This window comes from Sebastes umbrosus, chromosome 20, assembly GCF_015220745.1.
Source record: "Sebastes umbrosus isolate fSebUmb1 chromosome 20, fSebUmb1.pri, whole genome shotgun sequence".
NCBI classification, from domain to species: Eukaryota; Metazoa; Chordata; class Actinopteri; order Perciformes; family Sebastidae; genus Sebastes; species Sebastes umbrosus.
This window is the reverse complement of record NC_051288.1, coordinates 24904604-24923596: the sequence shown is the minus strand read 5'-3', so window position 1 is coordinate 24923596 and position 18993 is coordinate 24904604. Positions and strand designations below refer to the sequence as shown.

The 18993-nt window shown below is 41.3% G+C and overlaps 1 protein-coding gene across 3 annotated transcripts; it reads right to left on the bottom strand.

Annotated features, from left to right (window-relative positions):
• Positions 1–3606: 3606 nt before the first annotated feature.
• LOC119479189 (mitogen-activated protein kinase kinase kinase 14) lies at positions 3607–18658 on the bottom strand. Of its 3 annotated transcripts, none has more exons than XM_037754520.1 (15): positions 18515–18658; positions 15146–15424; positions 13762–13837; positions 12238–13009; positions 10677–10826; positions 10443–10572; positions 10190–10318; positions 8606–8710; positions 7501–7664; positions 7267–7417; positions 6324–6863; positions 4892–4998; positions 4688–4808; positions 4502–4602; positions 3607–4214 (listed from the first exon to the last, which is right to left on the bottom strand). In XM_037754520.1, the coding sequence occupies exons 2-15, from the start codon at positions 15408–15410 to the stop codon at positions 4050–4052; spliced, it is 2976 nt and encodes a 991-aa protein (XP_037610448.1). In that variant the 5' UTR covers positions 15411–15424; positions 18515–18658; the 3' UTR covers positions 3607–4049. The 3 variants fall into 3 exon arrangements, with proteins under 3 accessions (XP_037610448.1, XP_037610447.1, XP_037610449.1); XM_037754519.1 differs by having other exon boundaries at positions 7207–7417; positions 10692–10826; XM_037754521.1 differs by lacking the exons at positions 13762–13837; positions 18515–18658 and having other exon boundaries at positions 7207–7417; positions 15146–15420.
• Between the last annotated feature and the right edge of the window lie 335 nt (positions 18659–18993).

Below are 18993 nucleotides of genomic sequence, written 5' to 3'. Positions count from 1 at the left end.
GAGCGTAATAATAAAACATACACTGATATTTGAATGGATTTGTAAACCAGGAAGAGACTCACAATGAGACACAAAATGACCACAAAGACACCAAAACAACTACGCAAATCCACAAAACGACTTCAAAGAGACACAAAATGACCACATACAGACATAAAATGACCACTAAGAGACACAAAATGACCACATAGAGACATAAAATGACCACATACAGACATAAAATGACCACTAAGAGACACAAAATGACCACATACAGACATAAAATGACCACTAAGAGACACAAAATGACCACATAGAGACATAAAATGACCACATACAGACATAAAATGACCACTAAGAGACACAAAATGACCACATACAGACATAAAATGACCACTAAGAGACACAAAATGACCACATAGAGACATAAAATGACCACATACAGACATAAAATGACCACTAAGAGACACAAAATGACCACATACAGACATAAAATGACCACTAAGAGACACAAAATGACCACATACAGACATAAAATGACCACTAAGAGACACAAAATGACCACATAGAGACATAAAATGACCACATACAGACATAAAATGACCACTAAGAGACACAAAATGACCACATACAGACATAAAATGACCACTAAGAGACACAAAATGACCACATAGAGACATAAAATGACCACATACAGACATAAAATGACCACTAAGAGACACAAAATGACCACATACAGACATAAAATGACCACTAAGAGACACAAAATGACCACTAAGAGACACAAAATGACCACAAAGAGACACAAAATGACCACAACGAGATGCAAAACGACCACAAAGACACAAAATGATAACAACGAGACACAAAATGACCACAAGTAGATGCAAAACGACCACAAAGAGACACAACACCACAAGACAACTACAACGAGACACAAAATGACCACATAGAGACACAAAATGACCACAAAGAGACACAAAACGACCACAAAGAGACACAAAACAACCACAAAGAGACACAAGAACACAAGACGACTACAAAGAGACACAAAATCACGCCAAAGAGACAAAAACAACTATGCAAAACCACAAAATGACCACAAAGAGACACAAAATGACCACAAAGAGATACAAAATGACCACATGGAGACATAAAATGACCAGAAAGAGACACAAAATGACCACAAAGATACCAAAACAACTACAAGGTGACACAAAACAACTTCAAAGAGACGCAAATCAACTACAACGAGACACAAAATGACTACAAAGAGACACAAAATGACCACAAAGAGACACAAAATGACCACAAAGAGACACTAAACAACTACAACGAGATTCAAAACGTCCACGAAGAAATGCAAAATGACCACAAAGAGACACAAAGCTACATGTAGATGCGTAATGATTTACAAAGTTACACAAAACAACAACAAAAAGACGATAGACAACTATAAAATCTGCATGTCTTGCTCCTGATAGGTGGTGTCGGGGGCCTTTTTGGGGGCCCATTATCTCATAATCTGCCCATGCATGTGGTCACAACTCCAGCTTGTGAAAATGTTGCTGATACTGGATTGTTTTGTCAGTAAAACACACTAAAGGGCCTATAAGGGCCAAAGGTATATGTGGACAGAGGTGTTCTGTTGTTTCATGGCTCGGGCTAGGCCCCTTAGTTCAATAATACATCAGAGATTAGTGTTCCTCCAACTGTGTGGCAACACTTTGTGTTTGTCTCTTTTCCTGTTTCAACATGACAATGAGTCCCTGCACAAAGACAGCTCCATAAAGAAACGCTGTTCCCAGTTTGGTCTGGCCTGCACAGAGCCCTGACCTCAACCCCATCCAACACATGTGATTTTTTGATAAAGGGCTATAAATATAAATAAAACCGACCGTACTTAAAGGTGCAGTGTGTAGGATCTGGCAGCATCTAGCAGTGAGGTTGCAGATTGCAACCAACTGAAACTCACAATAAAAACACAATGCATCTTATTTTCATGTGATTATACACTAAAGAAAACATACTTATTAATATTTTATTCCATTTCTGCCAAGAGATCCTCTAAATACTACACACTTACATGCATAAGTAAAATGAGTCCTTTCTTTGTGTTCGTTCAGTCAACCGTTTCCAGGCAGGACTCAGCCCTGTATTATCCTTTGTGTTGACATTCTGCAACTTCTGAGCTACTGGACACCTGCTGAATTTCAACAAAGATCCCTTTCTAGACCAGAACCAGGTGGCTTTAACCCACTGTGCACAGTTATGCTCCAGATGGATCAGCCTTTCTATAATCCTCACATAGAGAGAATCATGTTAAAGAGTTAGAGAGATAGTCTACTAGTTGTGATGTTGTGGGTGGTGGGCCACGTTTAAATATTTACTATATGAGGAGCTGCTTCAGTGACCCGTTAGCTCCACATTCCTCAAACATCATTAGAAAGGAGGAAAAAAAGCCAGAATTTTAGAAATACTAAGAAATTAGTCTAAATCCCCCCCACAAAATATTTTGACCAGACTCCAAAAATAAAGTCTTAAAGGTCCCATGTTGTAAAAAGTGAGATGTTCATGTCTTTTATATTATAAAGCAGGTTTAAGTGCTTTATAAATACTGTTAAACTATCAAAACGTTCAATATACAGAGAAATACACACAGCCCGTATTCAGAAACTGTGTTTGAAACAAGCCGTTACGATTTCTGTCCATTTGTGATGTCACAAATATACAATATATAGATTATTACACGGTTTTAAACATAAATATTCTAAATGTGTCTCAGTTTATTTCCTGTTGCAGTGCATGTGAATGACATTAGCTGACAGGAAGTGAACATGGACCCAAGCTGTTGCCTAGCAACGCAATTCCGTTAAAATGCACTAAAACGAAGCGTTTCAGACAGAGCATGAATACAGGTATATTCAGACAGACAGTATGAGGAAAATAAAGTTTTTTTTAATACATTAAAGTATGTAAACATGTTCTAGTAAAAACACAAGATACAAGTATGAACATGAAAATGAGCACGATATGGGACCTTTAATTAATTTTTGCAGATATGAAGGACTCATTCTAAGCCGACGGCGTTACCACAGTTTTGCGCTCGGCGGCTCACGTTACCGCAGTCTTGGAAAGGGAGGAGTAAGTGGAGGGGTACCACTAGATGTCACCAAATCCTACACACGGTCCTTTTAAATGTTGAATATAAACACTGTCTACTTTCCTAAAGAGAAATTCCCAGACATGACCTCAGCGTCCTCACTGGTAGCTGAACCACTGTAATAATTCATGATTTCCTAATGTTATAATTTCATATGCAAAATGTCCAAAAAGCAGCAGATGTGCCTTTGTAAAGAGAGTTTAAATGAAATGTCTCAGTCTGAGTCATGTGATCTGATCACGTGGGAAATCCTGTTCTACATGTGATTCAGTCACATGACCTATCTTTGTGCTACTTTCTTTATTAGTGTTGTAAATAGGCCGTAGGTCTGATGTCAGTCTACGGCAGCATGGGAGGCATTTTCATCAGCTTGTGTGTCTTCAATGTATCCTCACTGCTCTCCTCCCATGTTCCCATGTCCACACGATGAATGAAGGAGTCAATGATTGGAAAACAAGCAGAAGTGAGCAGCTTCTTTGCCCCAGAGGTCATTTTTTATTAAGATATAAAATGTCAGTAACGTTCAAGTATTAATGTCTTGAGGGCTCACATTGTATCATGACAGTTATTCGTTGTTTTAAGCAGCTTCACTCGTTCTAAACGGCATTTAAAAACATGACAAACTCTAGTTTCCAGATCACAGAGGAAACACAGAATGCAAGATTGCCCCCCAAACATAAAGGCATATAGGGCAAGATATAAATATAGAAAAATCATCTTTACAAGTAGAAAATCAGCTTTAAAATCACAACGTACCAATAAGCACTGGTTGTCCTACTTTATATTTATGCTACCAGTCATATCAGCAGCACATCTTCAGGTACATGCACACACGTCCACATGTCTTTAGAACAGTCAGTGATTAAATTAGTGCAAACAAAGAGAGAAGAGAACAGAAATGTCCGTCTCATTCTCTCAGCTCCAGCTTGCCGTCTCTGACTCTCCACCTCCAGCGCTGACATCTGTCAGGAGCAGGAACGCAGCGCAGCCACAGACAGGGCTCTCTGATCTCTTGTTCAAAGGACACCGTCTTCCTGTCCAGGGTCTCCAACGTGAAGGCTTTCCCTGAGATCTGTTAATGATAGATGAGATCATTCGGGTATCAAACCTCTCTGCTGACTGAGATGTGTCTGGAGCATCAAGTATTGAATCTGGTTCTCTTATTCTTTGATGAGATTTAAATCCCAATTCTGCCAGATCATTTATTTAAAGTTCTTATGTGTGAGAACGTTGGCTTCTTTCTAGCCTTGTAGAAAAACCATACAGTATATAAGAAGCGGACGTAGTCACCGTGACCAAAGAACGTGTATTGCTAAGAGGTGAAAGTCAATGGTTTGTTCCATTGTAACTGTCTCTTACCTGATCACTGATTCCGATAGCAACGTGTCCCACTTTGACCTGCCGGCGTTCACGAATCCTCAGACACTCGCCCTGGACGTTCTCTATCCAGATGTCAACACCTGGAGCGTCAGAGCAGTGAATAACAATATAAAAACAGAAGTTGACCAGCGTGTAACATAATGATATACAGGCCTGCCATCTCACCTTCGAAGCAGTGCGAGGAGTGCTGATTGGCTGAGGTCAACCACTCCATGTGTCCGTCTGTCTGACTGTTGCAGGAGGAAAAGACTCCAGAGCTCAGATCATCAGACGAGTGATCAGACTCCTTCAAAATGGAGAGAAAGGTTTGGTTTTCATGGTTATGATTGTATCCACATGTACAGTAGATCTGCATCTGTAGACACTCACCTTCTCTGAGGCATCCAGCTGTGATGAGTCCGAGCAGCTGAAACAGGACGGAGGGTCGTCTCGAGGTTCAGGGGACGGGGTCTGGATTCTGGTGCCGATGGCTACATCTAGTGAGAGAAAACATACCAGCAGTTTACAACCAAACAACACGCCGTCCTTCCTTTCTTCCCACTAAAGCACAACACCGGTGTCTTATTTCATGTCTGAGGGCATCAGGTATACCTTCCAAATCAATTACTTCATAAATGCTATTATAACTACGTTAGACTAACATAAGTTGAATTTTTGTTTTACTTTACTCCCGTGATACTTTGCCTTGTGGACCGTCTGCTTTCCGGCTGGATACCTGAGGCTGATGCTTCGTGTACTTTGATATCATGACGGGAAAAACGAATGTGCACGGGGGAAGCACCTGTGGTTAAAGCCGCCCTCATCAAGTGGGTTGATAATGCCTGGTCACGTAAACTTTGCCGATCCTCAACAGGCTCTGCGGCACACATGCAGACCGGTGTTACACCGACATCTATGAGCCGGCAACACTTGAGAAAATTTCCCCCCATTGTACCTGTCGTTTACTTTTCTTTTAGAGTTTTGCGAATATATCTTTAAAGTAAAAATATTAAAATACATTTATGTTTTTAACAATTTAGTTTTGTGTGTTTTCTGTGACGTATTTGCCTCATTTATTACACAGGTACAGTGGGGTCACATTTTCTGACAACAGCCGTCAGAAATGGTGACCTCTTGTGTTGCTGGCTCTCTGCGGTCACAGATTTCGGTATAACACCAGCGCCTGTCTCCCTCCACGCCGCCACCGAGTGAGAGAACAAGGAGCCCCGGCAATCAGTTCACCGAGATTGTCGGTTTGATCCTCGGCTCCTCCAGTCCACATGTCAAAGTGTCCTTGAGCAAGATACTGAACCCCATATTGCTCCTGAAGGCCGAGCCATCGGTGTGTGAATGAGTATTTAGATTAGATCCTGATGGGCAGGTTGGCTCCTTGCATGGCAGCCTCTGCTATCAGTGTATGAATGTGTGTGTGAATGCTGACATGTAGTGTAAACGATCTGAGTGGTCGGAAGACTAGAAAAGCGTAGTATAAATACAAGTCCATTTACCATTTAAATAACGACGCGGTCCGTTTAATTAATTGTATTCTTGTAATAAATACATAAATGTCAATTAGATGGTGATCTTCATTAGAAATGATGCACGAAAACTTTGATGAGTAAAGTTGGTGGAGTTCCCCTTTAAGACAGCGTGTTCCTTTAAATGTACAACAGAGAGGAAAAGCTCTGTAATCACTGTGAGACGCAGTATCCTAATAAAATGTAAGTGATTCTGGACGTGTATCCAGTCGACAAACTGCTAAAGAGGAGAATGTATTACAGTTGCTGAGCTGTCGTCATGACGCAGACTTTTCCTGACTCACCGTCTCGGAGGTATTCCAGCTCCGGCTCTGATCCCCATGAATTCTCATTTGTCTGTTGGCCTTTTTGCAGCAAAGGGAAAATACCCCGGAGAGCACGGAGATACCCTGTAGACACGGAGGAGTCCCACTCTTCTTCCTCCTCCTCCTCCTCCTCTTCATCTCCTTCCTCTTCCCAGTCCCCCTCATAGTCCTCGTCACTCTTCAGCCACTTCTCCTGATCTTGCTCCTCCTCTGCCATGTATATATCCACCTCTGAACCAGAGCAGGAGTCCCAGTCTCTTCCGTCTGCAGCGTAATCATCCTGCAGGGATTTAGGCTCCCATTCCCTCGTTAAGGAGTCGACCTCCACTTCAGAGTCTGAGTCACCATCCGCCCAGTCATTGCTGTCCTCGTCCACTGCGGTGGTCCTCCAGGGACTCACCCAGTACATCGGGGCTGATGGTTTAGTTGACAAAGAGCAGGGGGCGTCCTCATTCTGGCTCTTGTCGGGATGCAGCTTCTCACAGGCACTTTTGACGGACCAGGGACTCAAACCTCCGACTGTGGAGTAAATGTAGAGCCTTCAGTGATGCAGGTAATGTCACAACAACAGTAAGATACTAGAGATTGAACAGTTTTGGTTGAAACACTGTTTTCATACCTAAAAAAACAGACAATTCTATAGACAATGACGTCTCTTCAACGGCCAATACTGTATTTGGAGTTCCTCAAGGCTCAATCCTGGGTCCTATTTTATTTCCCCTATACTTGCTCCCTCTCGGGGATATTATTCAGAACAATGGCATCTCATTTCATTTTTCGATCTACAGTTTTACTGTGCATTTTAAGACATAATACAAAACTGACATTCGACAGAGACATTCAAAAAAATATATATAAATACCATTTATTATCATCATTATTATACAAATAAAGATGATTCCTGAACATGTAACACGCCGACCTGCTCTGAGGGCCTTGGTGGTTTTCATCCGGAGCTCCTTCGCCGACGCTCGTCTGTCTGGATCTTTCTGGAGTCCGGCTCTGAACACTTTGGCCGTGAAGTTGTTGCAGTTGGACGGCACCTCCCACAGAGGAGGAGGCTCATCGACAATCTGACAAACACATGACAGGAAATGTGAGAAAACCTCAGTGCAGTTCTTCCCACTTCAGGGTGAAAACATCACACTTCGGTCACCTGGAGACACAGCGGGTGGGAGTAGTAGCGTATCCACGGGTGGCATCCGTTGAGCATGTGCAGTAGCATACAGCAGCTGCTCCACACGTCCGCCTTGGCGCACAGTTGATCCCCTCGTGCCACCTCGGGGGCCATGTGGGTCTCTGTGCCGGGGAACGCGGCTCCTACAACGACAAAATATCATTTTAATCTCTCCATTAAAAAATGTAGAATTATAGAGAAATGGTAAATTTATAAAAGCTACAAGTAACTCCTTCTCTTCTTTTGTATTTATAAACTGTATATACGAGTATAGCGGCAAGTCGTTCCTATAAGGTCAACAAAATGTACCACATGTTTTAACTTTATTGTCTATGAACATGTTTTATATTTGTTATTTTAAAGGTCCCATATTATAAAAAGTGAGATTTTCATGTCTTTTATATCATAAAGCAGGTTTAAGTGCTATATAAATACTGTTAAACTATCAAAACGCTCAATATACAGAGAAACACACACAGTCCGTATTCAGAAATTGTGCATTTGAAAAAAGCCGTTAGGAATTCTGTCCATTTGTGATGTCACAAATATACAATATTTAGACCATTACACGGTATTAAATGTCAACATTGTAAATGTGTCCCAGTTTATTTCCTGTTGCAGTGTATGTAAATAACATCAGCTGACAGGAAGTCAACATGGACCCAAACTGTTGCCTAGCAACGCAATTCCGTTGAAATGCACTAAAACGGAGCATTTCAGACAGAGGGTAAATACAGGTATATTCAGGCTGACAGTATCAGGAAATAAAGTTTTTTTTAACATTAAAGCATGTAAACATGTTCTAGTAGAAACGCAAAATACAAGTATGAACCTGGAAATGAGCACGATATGGGACCTTTAAAGGCCCTTCAAGGGACAGGTATTGGAAATTAGCAAAAGCAATAAAAGCTGTGATACATTGCATTGGATAATTGTTGTGCAATTGTTGTGCAAAATGTAAACTGTATTTGTCCCGATCAAATAATCATTAAATAAATAAACCATGTCCAGTAATGTGATCAATAAATATCAGTATTTAATGTTTAATTTTGCCAGAGTTTATTGGTGACTGGCCTTAACTCACCCCTGAACGCATTGGTGCTCCGTCCGTTGTCATCGAGTGTCTCTGAGAGACCAAAGTCACAGAGGAATGTGTCTCTGCAGTCTGCAGACAGCAGCACATTGTCAACTGGAATAAAATCAACACGTAGGATTTAGTGGGACGGCTTGTTTTCATTTGGTGCTCATTGTGAAACAGTTGAACCAGGAGGCTGTCGGAGTGACGGGTTCACAGAGGGCCAAAGTAACATCTTCTTCTTCTTCTTCTTCTTCTTCATGATCTGATATGATGAGACTGGTTAATATGATGTTTAATGGCTGAGTGAACACAGAGGGCGACGGACGGACAGACGGACGGAGGGGCCTAATTTGAGCGAGCCCCTTCCTCTTCAATCCTCTCAGCGAGGATTACTGAGGGTTTAGGGGTGAGGTGTCAGTTTAGGATTAGGAACCAACACTGGGGATGCGATCTGACAGTAGAACCAGCAGCTAGAGGCTTTACTGGGCTGCTGACTATATCAGATCTACTACTGTGGGGTCTCATAACAAACTAAAGCTGAATCCACATGAATGCATATCAACAGCATTATAAAGAAGCCTTGTCCAAAGACTGTAGAAACACAGAAACCAGTAATGGAAGAAGTATTCAGAGACTTTAAAAGCAAACGTAAGGGTACAAGTAAAAGTATTATATCACTGCTACACAGGGTGTAGAAAAAGCATGTTGTCCCCACTAGTTGGCAGGGCAAGCAAGATTATTAAACTGGATGAAGTTACACTTTTATGAAGGACGGAACCTGACTAACTAAAAATAAATCAATACATAAATAAATGACTCGATAAATAAATAAATATGTCTTTAAATGCTGCAAAAATAATATTAAAAAGAAGTGTAGCCATTAATTGATTGATAAAATGTGACATAAATTGATATTTATGTTTTAATTTGTTTAATTTATTTTTATTTATTTATCTTTGTATTAATTCCCTTATTTATTTACTCTTCCGTTTAATTTTCCCTTTTATTTATTTATGTATTTATTAATTTATAAATCCATTTATTTATTTTTTTTTAAGTTTTTTTTTAAAATTTTGTGTATATTTATTTTTAAATGTATGCATCTATTTATGCATTTATTTACGCATGATTTTCCCTTTGCATTTCACCCTTTATTTATTTCCTCAAACTTCATATAAATATAAATAAATAAAAAAATTAATACAAATAATAAAAGGGAAAATTAAAAAAAATTAAATAAAGGGTGAAATGCATAGGGAAAATTGAGCATAAATAAATACATACATTTAAAAATAAATATAAAAAAAAAAAAAAAATAAAAGCAAAAATAAATGGAATAAATGCAAACATAAATTTAAAAATTGCAAAAATAAATAATTCGATTTAAAATTAATAAAAAATAAATAAAGAAATAAATAACGGGGAAAATTAAACAGAAGAGTAAATAAATAAGGGAATTAATACAAAGATAAATAAATAAAGAAGCAAATTAAAACAGAAATATTAATTTTTGTCACATTCTATCAAAAATCTGATATTGTGACAGCCCTAATTCAAGATTTCACTTAAGTAAAAAAGAGCATACTGTACCTTTGACATCCAGGTGGAGGACCTTCCTGTGGTGCAGGTGCTCTAGCGCCCCCAGTGACTGATGCAGGTAGTGCAGGGCCAAATCCTCTGGTAGGGACTTCATCTCTTTCAGAAGCTGGGCCAAACATGCTGAAGAGGTTTGGACAAATCTTTACTTTTAACACTGAAATGCATTCACTGTAAATGTGTAATTATACTGCATACAAAGTAAAGTATTAGTGTTATTTATTATGGAAAGTGAAGGAAGGTTTACCTGGCTTCAGGTCCATGAAGAGCACAACGTTGAGGCCCTCCCTCACGGCCCCAAAGAGCTCCACAACACGAGGCGAGTTGAGAACGCTCCACGTGCTCACCTCCTCGCTGCTGAAGTGACTCAGAGGAATCTGAGATCAGCGGACAACAATGTGCTGCAATCACTTTTAACTCAATCACCGTGTCGGTGCCGAGGAGACGTTAGGGTGGTGCATATATCCTTTTAATGACTCACTCTTTCTTGGCTTACCCTCTTGGCAGCACATGTGAATCCAGTCCTTTGGTCCCGGACACAGAGCACGTCACCGTAGGAGCCGTTCTGGATGTGGTGCAGGACGCAGTACTCCTCTCCCTCACGGTACTGACTGCTGCTGGGCTCGAGTAGCTGGAGGATATAACAGTACACAATGACAGTAATGTAAGTTAAAGAGTAAATCAGCACACAGTCAGGACACACACCCCAATCTGTGATGTCACAGCAGGTGTTTCCTGTCTGTAGCCGAAGGACAAAAGCCTGCTGCAACTAAGACACTAAGTGCAGTACTTAAATACAATGTAGACGTACTTTTACTTTAATTAAAGCTGCTTTAATCAAAATCTTGTGTAAAGTGAAAGAGCTTGTTCATTTAGACAAATCTATAGACTTGACTCTGCAGTTTCTCTTAAAACTAAGAAGCGTTTTAGCACATTTGAGCTCTTTCTTTTGGTTTTCACTGATCTTATATCAGAGACGTTTCCAGCTGCAGCAGACAGCTGTTTTTAACCCCAGAATAAAAGGTGATAAATCTACTGAACACTACCTGCGCAGCAGCAAACAGCAGACAGAAGACTCAACATGCAGCCCTACTAAATAAAATGCTTATATAGTACTACATTTAAAGGACCAGTGTGCAACATTTAGGGGGATCTATTAGCAGAAATGGAATATAATATTCATAAGTATGTTTTCTTTAGTGTATAATCACCTGATAATAAGAACTGTTGTGTTTTTGTTAGCTTAGAATGAGCCGTTTATATTTACATAGGGAGCGGGTCCTCTTCATGTTTCTACAGTAGCCCAGAACGGACAAACCAAACTCTGCCTCTAGAGAGAGACCTTCACGTTTTTACGTTACCTGAAGGCCACCGTAGTTCTCCAACACTCTTGTATAACTGCGGTAACGTGAGCAGCAGAGTGTCAAACCGTGTCAAAACACTCAGCAGCTCACGTTACCTCAGTCTGTGAAAGGGAGGCGTGAGCGGAGGGGTACTCAGCTGGTTGCAATCTGCAACCACACCACTAGATGTCACTAAATCCTACACACTGTACCTTTAAAGCTGCTCTAATCAAATTTTAATATAAACAATTAATCAAATTACAATGTAGTATGTGAAAGAAGTCGTTCATAGTGACAAAGACACAGACGATTACCACCTGACTCTTAAAACTAAGAAGAATTTTTTGTATATTTGAGATCTTTGTTTTGGTTTTACGGCCCACTACTTCACTCACACTGATCTTATCAGCTACGTTTTGAGCCCAAAACAAAAGGTAATAAAGTCACTCAGCAGCAGACAGACCCAGTTAGAGACTAGCTGGTGAACATAGTGGAGCATTTAGCATCTAAAGGGACAGGTATTTCCCCTCAGGAGTTGGTGGAGACCAAAAACAGAGCTAAAAGAGAGAATATTGGGCTTATATTTGACAGGAAATACGACTCATCAGGAGGAGTGTTTGGTGTTTGTAGCTTACAATGGGTTTAAGGCAAATGTGGGCATATTAATATCAGACAGTGTAAAGGAAGTGGATGTCTTACATGGTGAAATATGAGTCCTTCATTGACAGGCGTGCTGGTCTCCCTGTCGCTCAGAGTCTGTTTGATCAAACCTCTAAAGAACGGTGAAACAAAGAGCTTTGGCAGCCGCGTCACTCTGCCTCTGAGGCCGTCCAAAACTGTGTCAATGTCACTCATGTCCTCCAAACCAAAGGCACACTGGGATGCATTCACAGCGCTGGGGGTGTCGCTGGAATCTGAAACTCCCAGCAGGCTTTGAACGCACCCTGTAGAGTCTGAATCCCACTTGGAATGAGAGCAGGAGGTAAAACCGGACACCTGCATCCGGTCAAAGGTTAAACTTGACATTCTGGCTTTAAAACTATCAGGTGTTTGTGTGGCGTCCTCTGCAACGCAGGACGAGTCTGACTCGCTCTCGTGAGTGTAAATAGAGTCAGAGTCCTGCTCCAGGCCGCAATCAGAGTCTGAGCCTCCTCTGTCGTCTGATAGCGACACATCCTCTAATCCTCGCACACACTCAGAGTCTCCATGGCTGCAGTCAGTAAACTGAGGAGGAGGCGGTATGATCTCAGCCGATGATGACGTCGTCTCTCTGCCTGTCGATTTCAGCCAATCAATCTCCTGCACCCACAGACCCTGGATGATTGGAGGTTGCTCTCCGTCCTCCTGGCTCCGTCTTCTGGGTTTCATGCGTTGTTTCCTCTGGAGGTGATGGAGCGATGGGAGTTTGGCGGCCACGTCGAAGTCCTCGTCCTCCGTGTCACTCAGGAGGGCGGTTTCCATGCTGACAGACCTGCACATTAGAGGATAGACGTCATGTTCAGGGTACTGACTGACGCTCTGCAGGTTTAAGGATCAATACTCACTGAATGTTACTTAAAGCCCCTTAAAGTGTACATTTCTTTCTGTCATTATAGCGTCTACTCTGATGGTATAACACTGCAGGCTACATCCACACTAATACCGGCGACTGGATCTCCGTCCAGAGGAGCATTTTAGAACCGTTTCAGAATTAATCTCCGTCCATTCACTGGGCATGCACGCGCCGGTGTAAACAGGAAGCAGCGCTGGACACATGAATTGATGCAAAGCGCTTGAATAATAGCTTCCTCTCCTGTAACTCGTTATCCATGTTGAGATTACCCCGCTGGTGGTCGAGGCTGATGTCGTTTGTTTTCTTCAGGAAAAGGTTGACGTGATGGGGCGTGACGAATCAGGGAAGGACACGTCAGGACTGATAATCAAGAAGCGAACGTGGGCGTCCAGACTAAAACACAACCCAGGAGTTTTAAAACTAAAACGGGGTCAGCAGCGTTTTTAAACGTCTCCGTTTTAGGAGCTAGAAAACGCCGGAGTAGTGCGGACGCTCGGCATAAACGCAGCAAAAGTTATGCGCTTAAAAATGAAAATGTATTAGTGTGGATGTAGCCTAAAGTCTTTTTCAAATCCAACACATAAGGCCTTTAAAATGAGCTCTCACAGCAGTAGTATTTCTTTAGAGACATACTGTACTGATGGTTGAGTGTATAATATATCAGGAGGTACCTGTGCTTTCTGAGCAGCTGACATCTTGAGTAAGGGCACTGAGTGTTGGTAGGACTGAACTCCTGAAAGTCTTCTCCTGCGACAGAGAAACGTTCAGTTGTAACGTTACAGAAACTGCTCTACATGGCGGAGAGTTAAATGAGAGGATTGATGTCTGTCTCTTAAATATCAGGCTAGCATCCAGTTAGCTTAGCACAAAGACTGGAAACAGATGGAAACAGCTAGCCGGGCTCAGTCTGGTAACATAATCCTCCAACCAGCACGTCTAAAGTGAACCGTCGACACTGTGACACGTTGTTTTTAGATGTTGGGATCGTTGGGTGAGGTGGGAGGCATAGACAGCAGATATTAGAAAGCTGTTTAATACTTTTCTTTTTCTTTCTTTTCTGAGAAGTAACTACAAATTATAAAATAGTATAAAATAAATTAAGCTCTGTAAGTAACATGTAATATCTCGTTTGTTTAGTCTGTAGAAGGAGGCAACCAGCGGAGACTCCTGGCAGAGAAATAGTCTGGCACATAACTCCCTTAACGGCAAATGTTTGTGAGGATTAAACAACTGTGATATAGCATGTTAGTAAATGAGCTTTAGAGGTGCTGGTAGGTGGATTTTGTTTCCTTCGGACAGAGCCTGTCTAGCTGTTTCTCTCTGTTTCCAGTCTTTATTAGACTAACCATCTGCTACCGAGTGATTTCAATCTTCTCATGCAACTCTCCACCAGAAAGTGAATCAGGGTATTTTATATAAGTGTTGAAATATTCTTTTAAATTGTTTTAATTACAACCAAAAAGCCCAAATTGGCATTTTAATTCAAAGCAGCAGAGTCTGAAATATTCTGACTTTAATGCCGAATTCACACCAGGCAGCGGCAAAGTGTGGATCGCCGCAATTATTATATTTCTCTGCTGCCGAAAGGCGTGTTCATGTGTTTTTAGGCGGGAAGAAATTCTTTGTAGCATAGGCCAGCATGTCACAGGAGTCACAGGACTTGTTTACTGATTGGCTGTGGGTCCTCTCTGGCCGCACTTCGCCGCAGAATCGCCGCTGCTCTGGTGTGAATTTGGTGATAGCCTCTAGTTTATATATGTAAAAAAAAAACTCTACCTGTCCCATAATGCAACTCAATAGCATCGCTTCATGCCCACTTTTGTCCACTTGGGTGAGTTTATCATAAATGTTTCAATGCATGCTAAGAGAATAGATAAAAGGTTTTCATTCAGTAGAAAAGACGTGCTAATAAATTAGAGGTTTTTACCCAAATCACCCTAAAAATCCATCATGCATACGTTTTCATTACCAGTAGAAACCAACCCCAGTGATACTTTAAGACCCCCAGCCTCATTCTGCTCATTCCCATCATGCAACAGTCACTGATCCACGTACTCTCTGCCTGTGCCACTATGGAGACAAAGGGATTCTCCTCGGCCACGTGGCGCCCCTCGGTGATCATGTGTTTGGCGGTGCCGTGCTGCATCACCCGACTCAGATGTGGGGCGATGGCTTGGACCAGCGAGTCCTTCTCCTCCTCGCATCCCTGACCGTCGTCCTCTTTGCCAAGAAAGGAGAGTTCAGATCCTCCGGTGACGATGATGAACGGTGTGTTGGAGTTAAACATCCGGGGTATGGCCATTTCTCTGTCGCTGTGCATCTACGCTGTGAGAACTGGAAGAGAGGATGAAACACATCAGTACAGACACATCTAACATCTGTTTTAACCTTCTGAATGTCAAAATCTTTAATCTCTAATCTAATATCCCAAAGATACTAAGGGACAAAATGTGAGGCATGAATTTGTTTCATCAGTAATTTTTTATCAGTAACACTAAATAATAACCATCATTAATAAATGGTAAATTGATAGTTAATTAAACCTAGTTAATAGTTATTTTCCTGTTAAACAATGAAATGATAATTCATGTTTATTTATTATTAGTAACGCTTTAATTTATGTTATTTTTAACAGTTTTTGTTGCACACATTATAACATTTATATACTATATACCGTATATAAGTTAGAGCTGTCAATCGATTAAAATTATTTTATTATTTATTAATTTAATCGCAATTAATCACATTTTTTATCTGTTCAAAATATACCTTAAAGTGAGATTTCTCAAGTATTTAATACTCTTATCAACATGGGAGTGGACAAATATGCTGCTTATGCAAATGTATATATATATTTATTATTGGAAATCAATTAACAACACAAAACAATGACAGATATTGTCCAGAAACCCTCACAGGTACTGCATTTAGCATAAAGAAATATGCTTAAATCATAATATAACAACGAATATCTGCACAAAATTTGGTGCCAATCCATTCAATAGATGTTGAGATGTTGAGATATTTCACTGGATATTTAGTACAAACTTTGACCTGCTGGTGGCGCTAGATGCAAAGTCAAAGGATCACCATAGTCATAGGGGTTAATCCACTGGGGACCATGAATATCTGTACAAAATGTGATGACAATCCATCGGGTAATTGTTGAGATATTTAACTCTGGACCAATGTGATGGACCTACCGACCAACGCTAGAGTGGCTAAAAACATGTACGGTATCAGCAAGAAACATCCTCTAATCATGGTAATATTATATTTTTTCTATATACTGTATTGTATTTTATGAATGTGTTTTGTCATGGTATTATGATCTGTAAAACTTATAAAACTTTCCTCGAGAGGCGGCAACACGCCCAGACCAAAGAGTATCTCAGCCCTGGTTGTCAGTATGTTTTAAGTGTCATTGATAATCTATCAGAGGCGTTTCCACACTAATGGAATAGCAGAAACAGCATATTCGTAATTGGCACTCGTTTGAATGTGGTGGCATTTGCCGAGGGCGGGCGTGAATGAACGGACACCAGCAATGATCCTGGCAAGGTGAGTATAAATAGCACGCAGAGAGATTTGGCACGCAGAGAAGGCGGCCGCATGCCTTCCACTGCGCCGGGCCAGCTGTCGGAGTCTCTCTTCCTCAAACACTCGCCATGTTGACAGCGAATACTGGAGGGGATCAAAACACACACGCTTCCCACACATAAAAAGACGGTCCTCAAGTCCTCATACACAACAGAGAGATATCCTATCTGTTACGAGGACTTTCGTTTGATAATGTGAGGACGTGAAATCAACGTGTAGTTGTTTTGACCTAAAACTAAAACTCTAATTGTGAAGGTTACAGAGCTGTTGTTTAAATGCATAACGGCATGTTCTGTTAAATCTAACAGTTTTGTTCCTGTAGTGTGTGGAGAGCAACGATTTGTCCAAAACAGATTCATTCATCAACAACAAGAGTCCCCAGTAAAGAAATGGAAATCTCTCACGGTCAAACGTGACTTTAGTGTGAACAAACATGTCGGACGACGGGCAGGAAGAATTAGCGATGTTAGTTTTTACTTTGTACTGAAAGTTCATGAAGGATGGATGGATGAAGTCACGGAGACACGTTAAATAAACACAAATCAACAAGTTGTTCCTCCATCTCTGAGCTCCATCTCACTACTACTTTATGCTTCACGTTTTGCATTAGCTCATGCATTAGCCGCGGCACGCCATGACGGCGGTGGTCGTCCTTCCTTCTTCAGTCAACGTGGTTCTCCATTGGCTATCGTTCTCCACATCGTAAATATTGAACATGTTTAATATTTACGATATTTAAGCATAAAGTAAAGAAACTTATGCCGGGTTCACACTACACGAGAATCAAGCTGATTTTGGGCCCGATTCCTCCTGATGATCGTCAGTAAAGTCCTGATTGTTTGATGGTTCTAAAGATGATATTTCCAGATGTTCCTGTGGTGTGAGGTATGTTAAGAGTGTTTTTTATATCCCCGCCACATGATTTCAAATCGTAAATATTAAACATGTTCAATATTCACAATGGGATCCCCTGTTGTGTGAGGGGAACCCCGAGGACAGACGATGACGCAGTCACGTGGGAATAGCCAATAGAGAACCAAGCTGACTGAAGAAGGAAGGACAAACACCGCCATCATGGCGGCCGCGACTAATGCATGAGCTAATGCTACACGTGAAGCATAAAGTAGTAGTGAGATGGAGCTCAGAGATGAAGGAGCAACTTGTTGACTTGTGGCAACAACACGAGTGTTTATTCAACGTGTCTCCATAACTTCATCCATCCTTCATGAACTTTCAGTACAACATCACTAATTCTTCCTGCCCGTCGTCAGACATGTTTGTTAACGCTTGATCGTGAGAGATTTTGTGAGATTTCCGTTTTTTTTAGTGGTTCATGAATGAATCTGTTAGTGTGTTGTTGTTGCTGTTTTGGTAAAATCGTTGCTCTCCACACACGACAGGAACAAATCTATTAGATTTAACAGAACATGTCGTTTTGTGTCGGCTCGCTCACATTTTACACATCTGGTAAGATTTGATAAATCTTTTAGTGTGGGTCAGCCTTTAGATAAAGACCAGATAAAGATAACATGAGGTATATAAACTAACAGAAGAGTAGAATAATAAATAGAAGAGCAAAAATTAGTACAAAATCAGTAGCCAAAGTAACAGTGGTGTGATTAATAATGTCCATTATAAACAATAACTTACTGGTATTAAAGTGACTCTATTAAATGACCCACTCTTCCCATGGTGCACCAGTAACTCCACTTCCTGTCGGCTACTCAGCTTGCCTCCCTCTGTGACCTGAACCCCTCCGACGACAGAACAAAAGTCAGACCGACCGACTGACGGTTTAAAGTTACCAGCCAGGTGAAACGTTACCTCAGTGAGTGCCGATCAGAGGCTCGTCTTCTCTTCCTGTGTGTCTCAGGTTCAGGTGAGATCGCTGCAGTCGATCCTGTAGAAAGAGAAGAAGAAGAAGAAGAGTGTGTGCCTCTCTGTCTGTCCTGTCTGTTAATGTCCAACTGTAACCTACCGGCTTTCTGCCCCACGCAGCCTCTGCTGATTGGTCCACCATGTGTGTGAGTTACGAGCTCTTACACCTCAGTCACCCCGAACCCACCGCCCCCCCACAACACCACCACCACCACCCAACCCCCAACACACTCCAACACACCCTCCACCACCCAACACACCCTCCACCACCCTTCACCACCCACGCACAGCAGCCTCCAAACACTCCAGATGGATTCTGGAGATGCCCTCTGTGACATTTGGATATGTTCTGTTGTGCTCTTTTTAGTCTCCTTTCATTTGCAATTTTGGAATGTAACTAAGTACATTTACTCAAGTATCTGAGG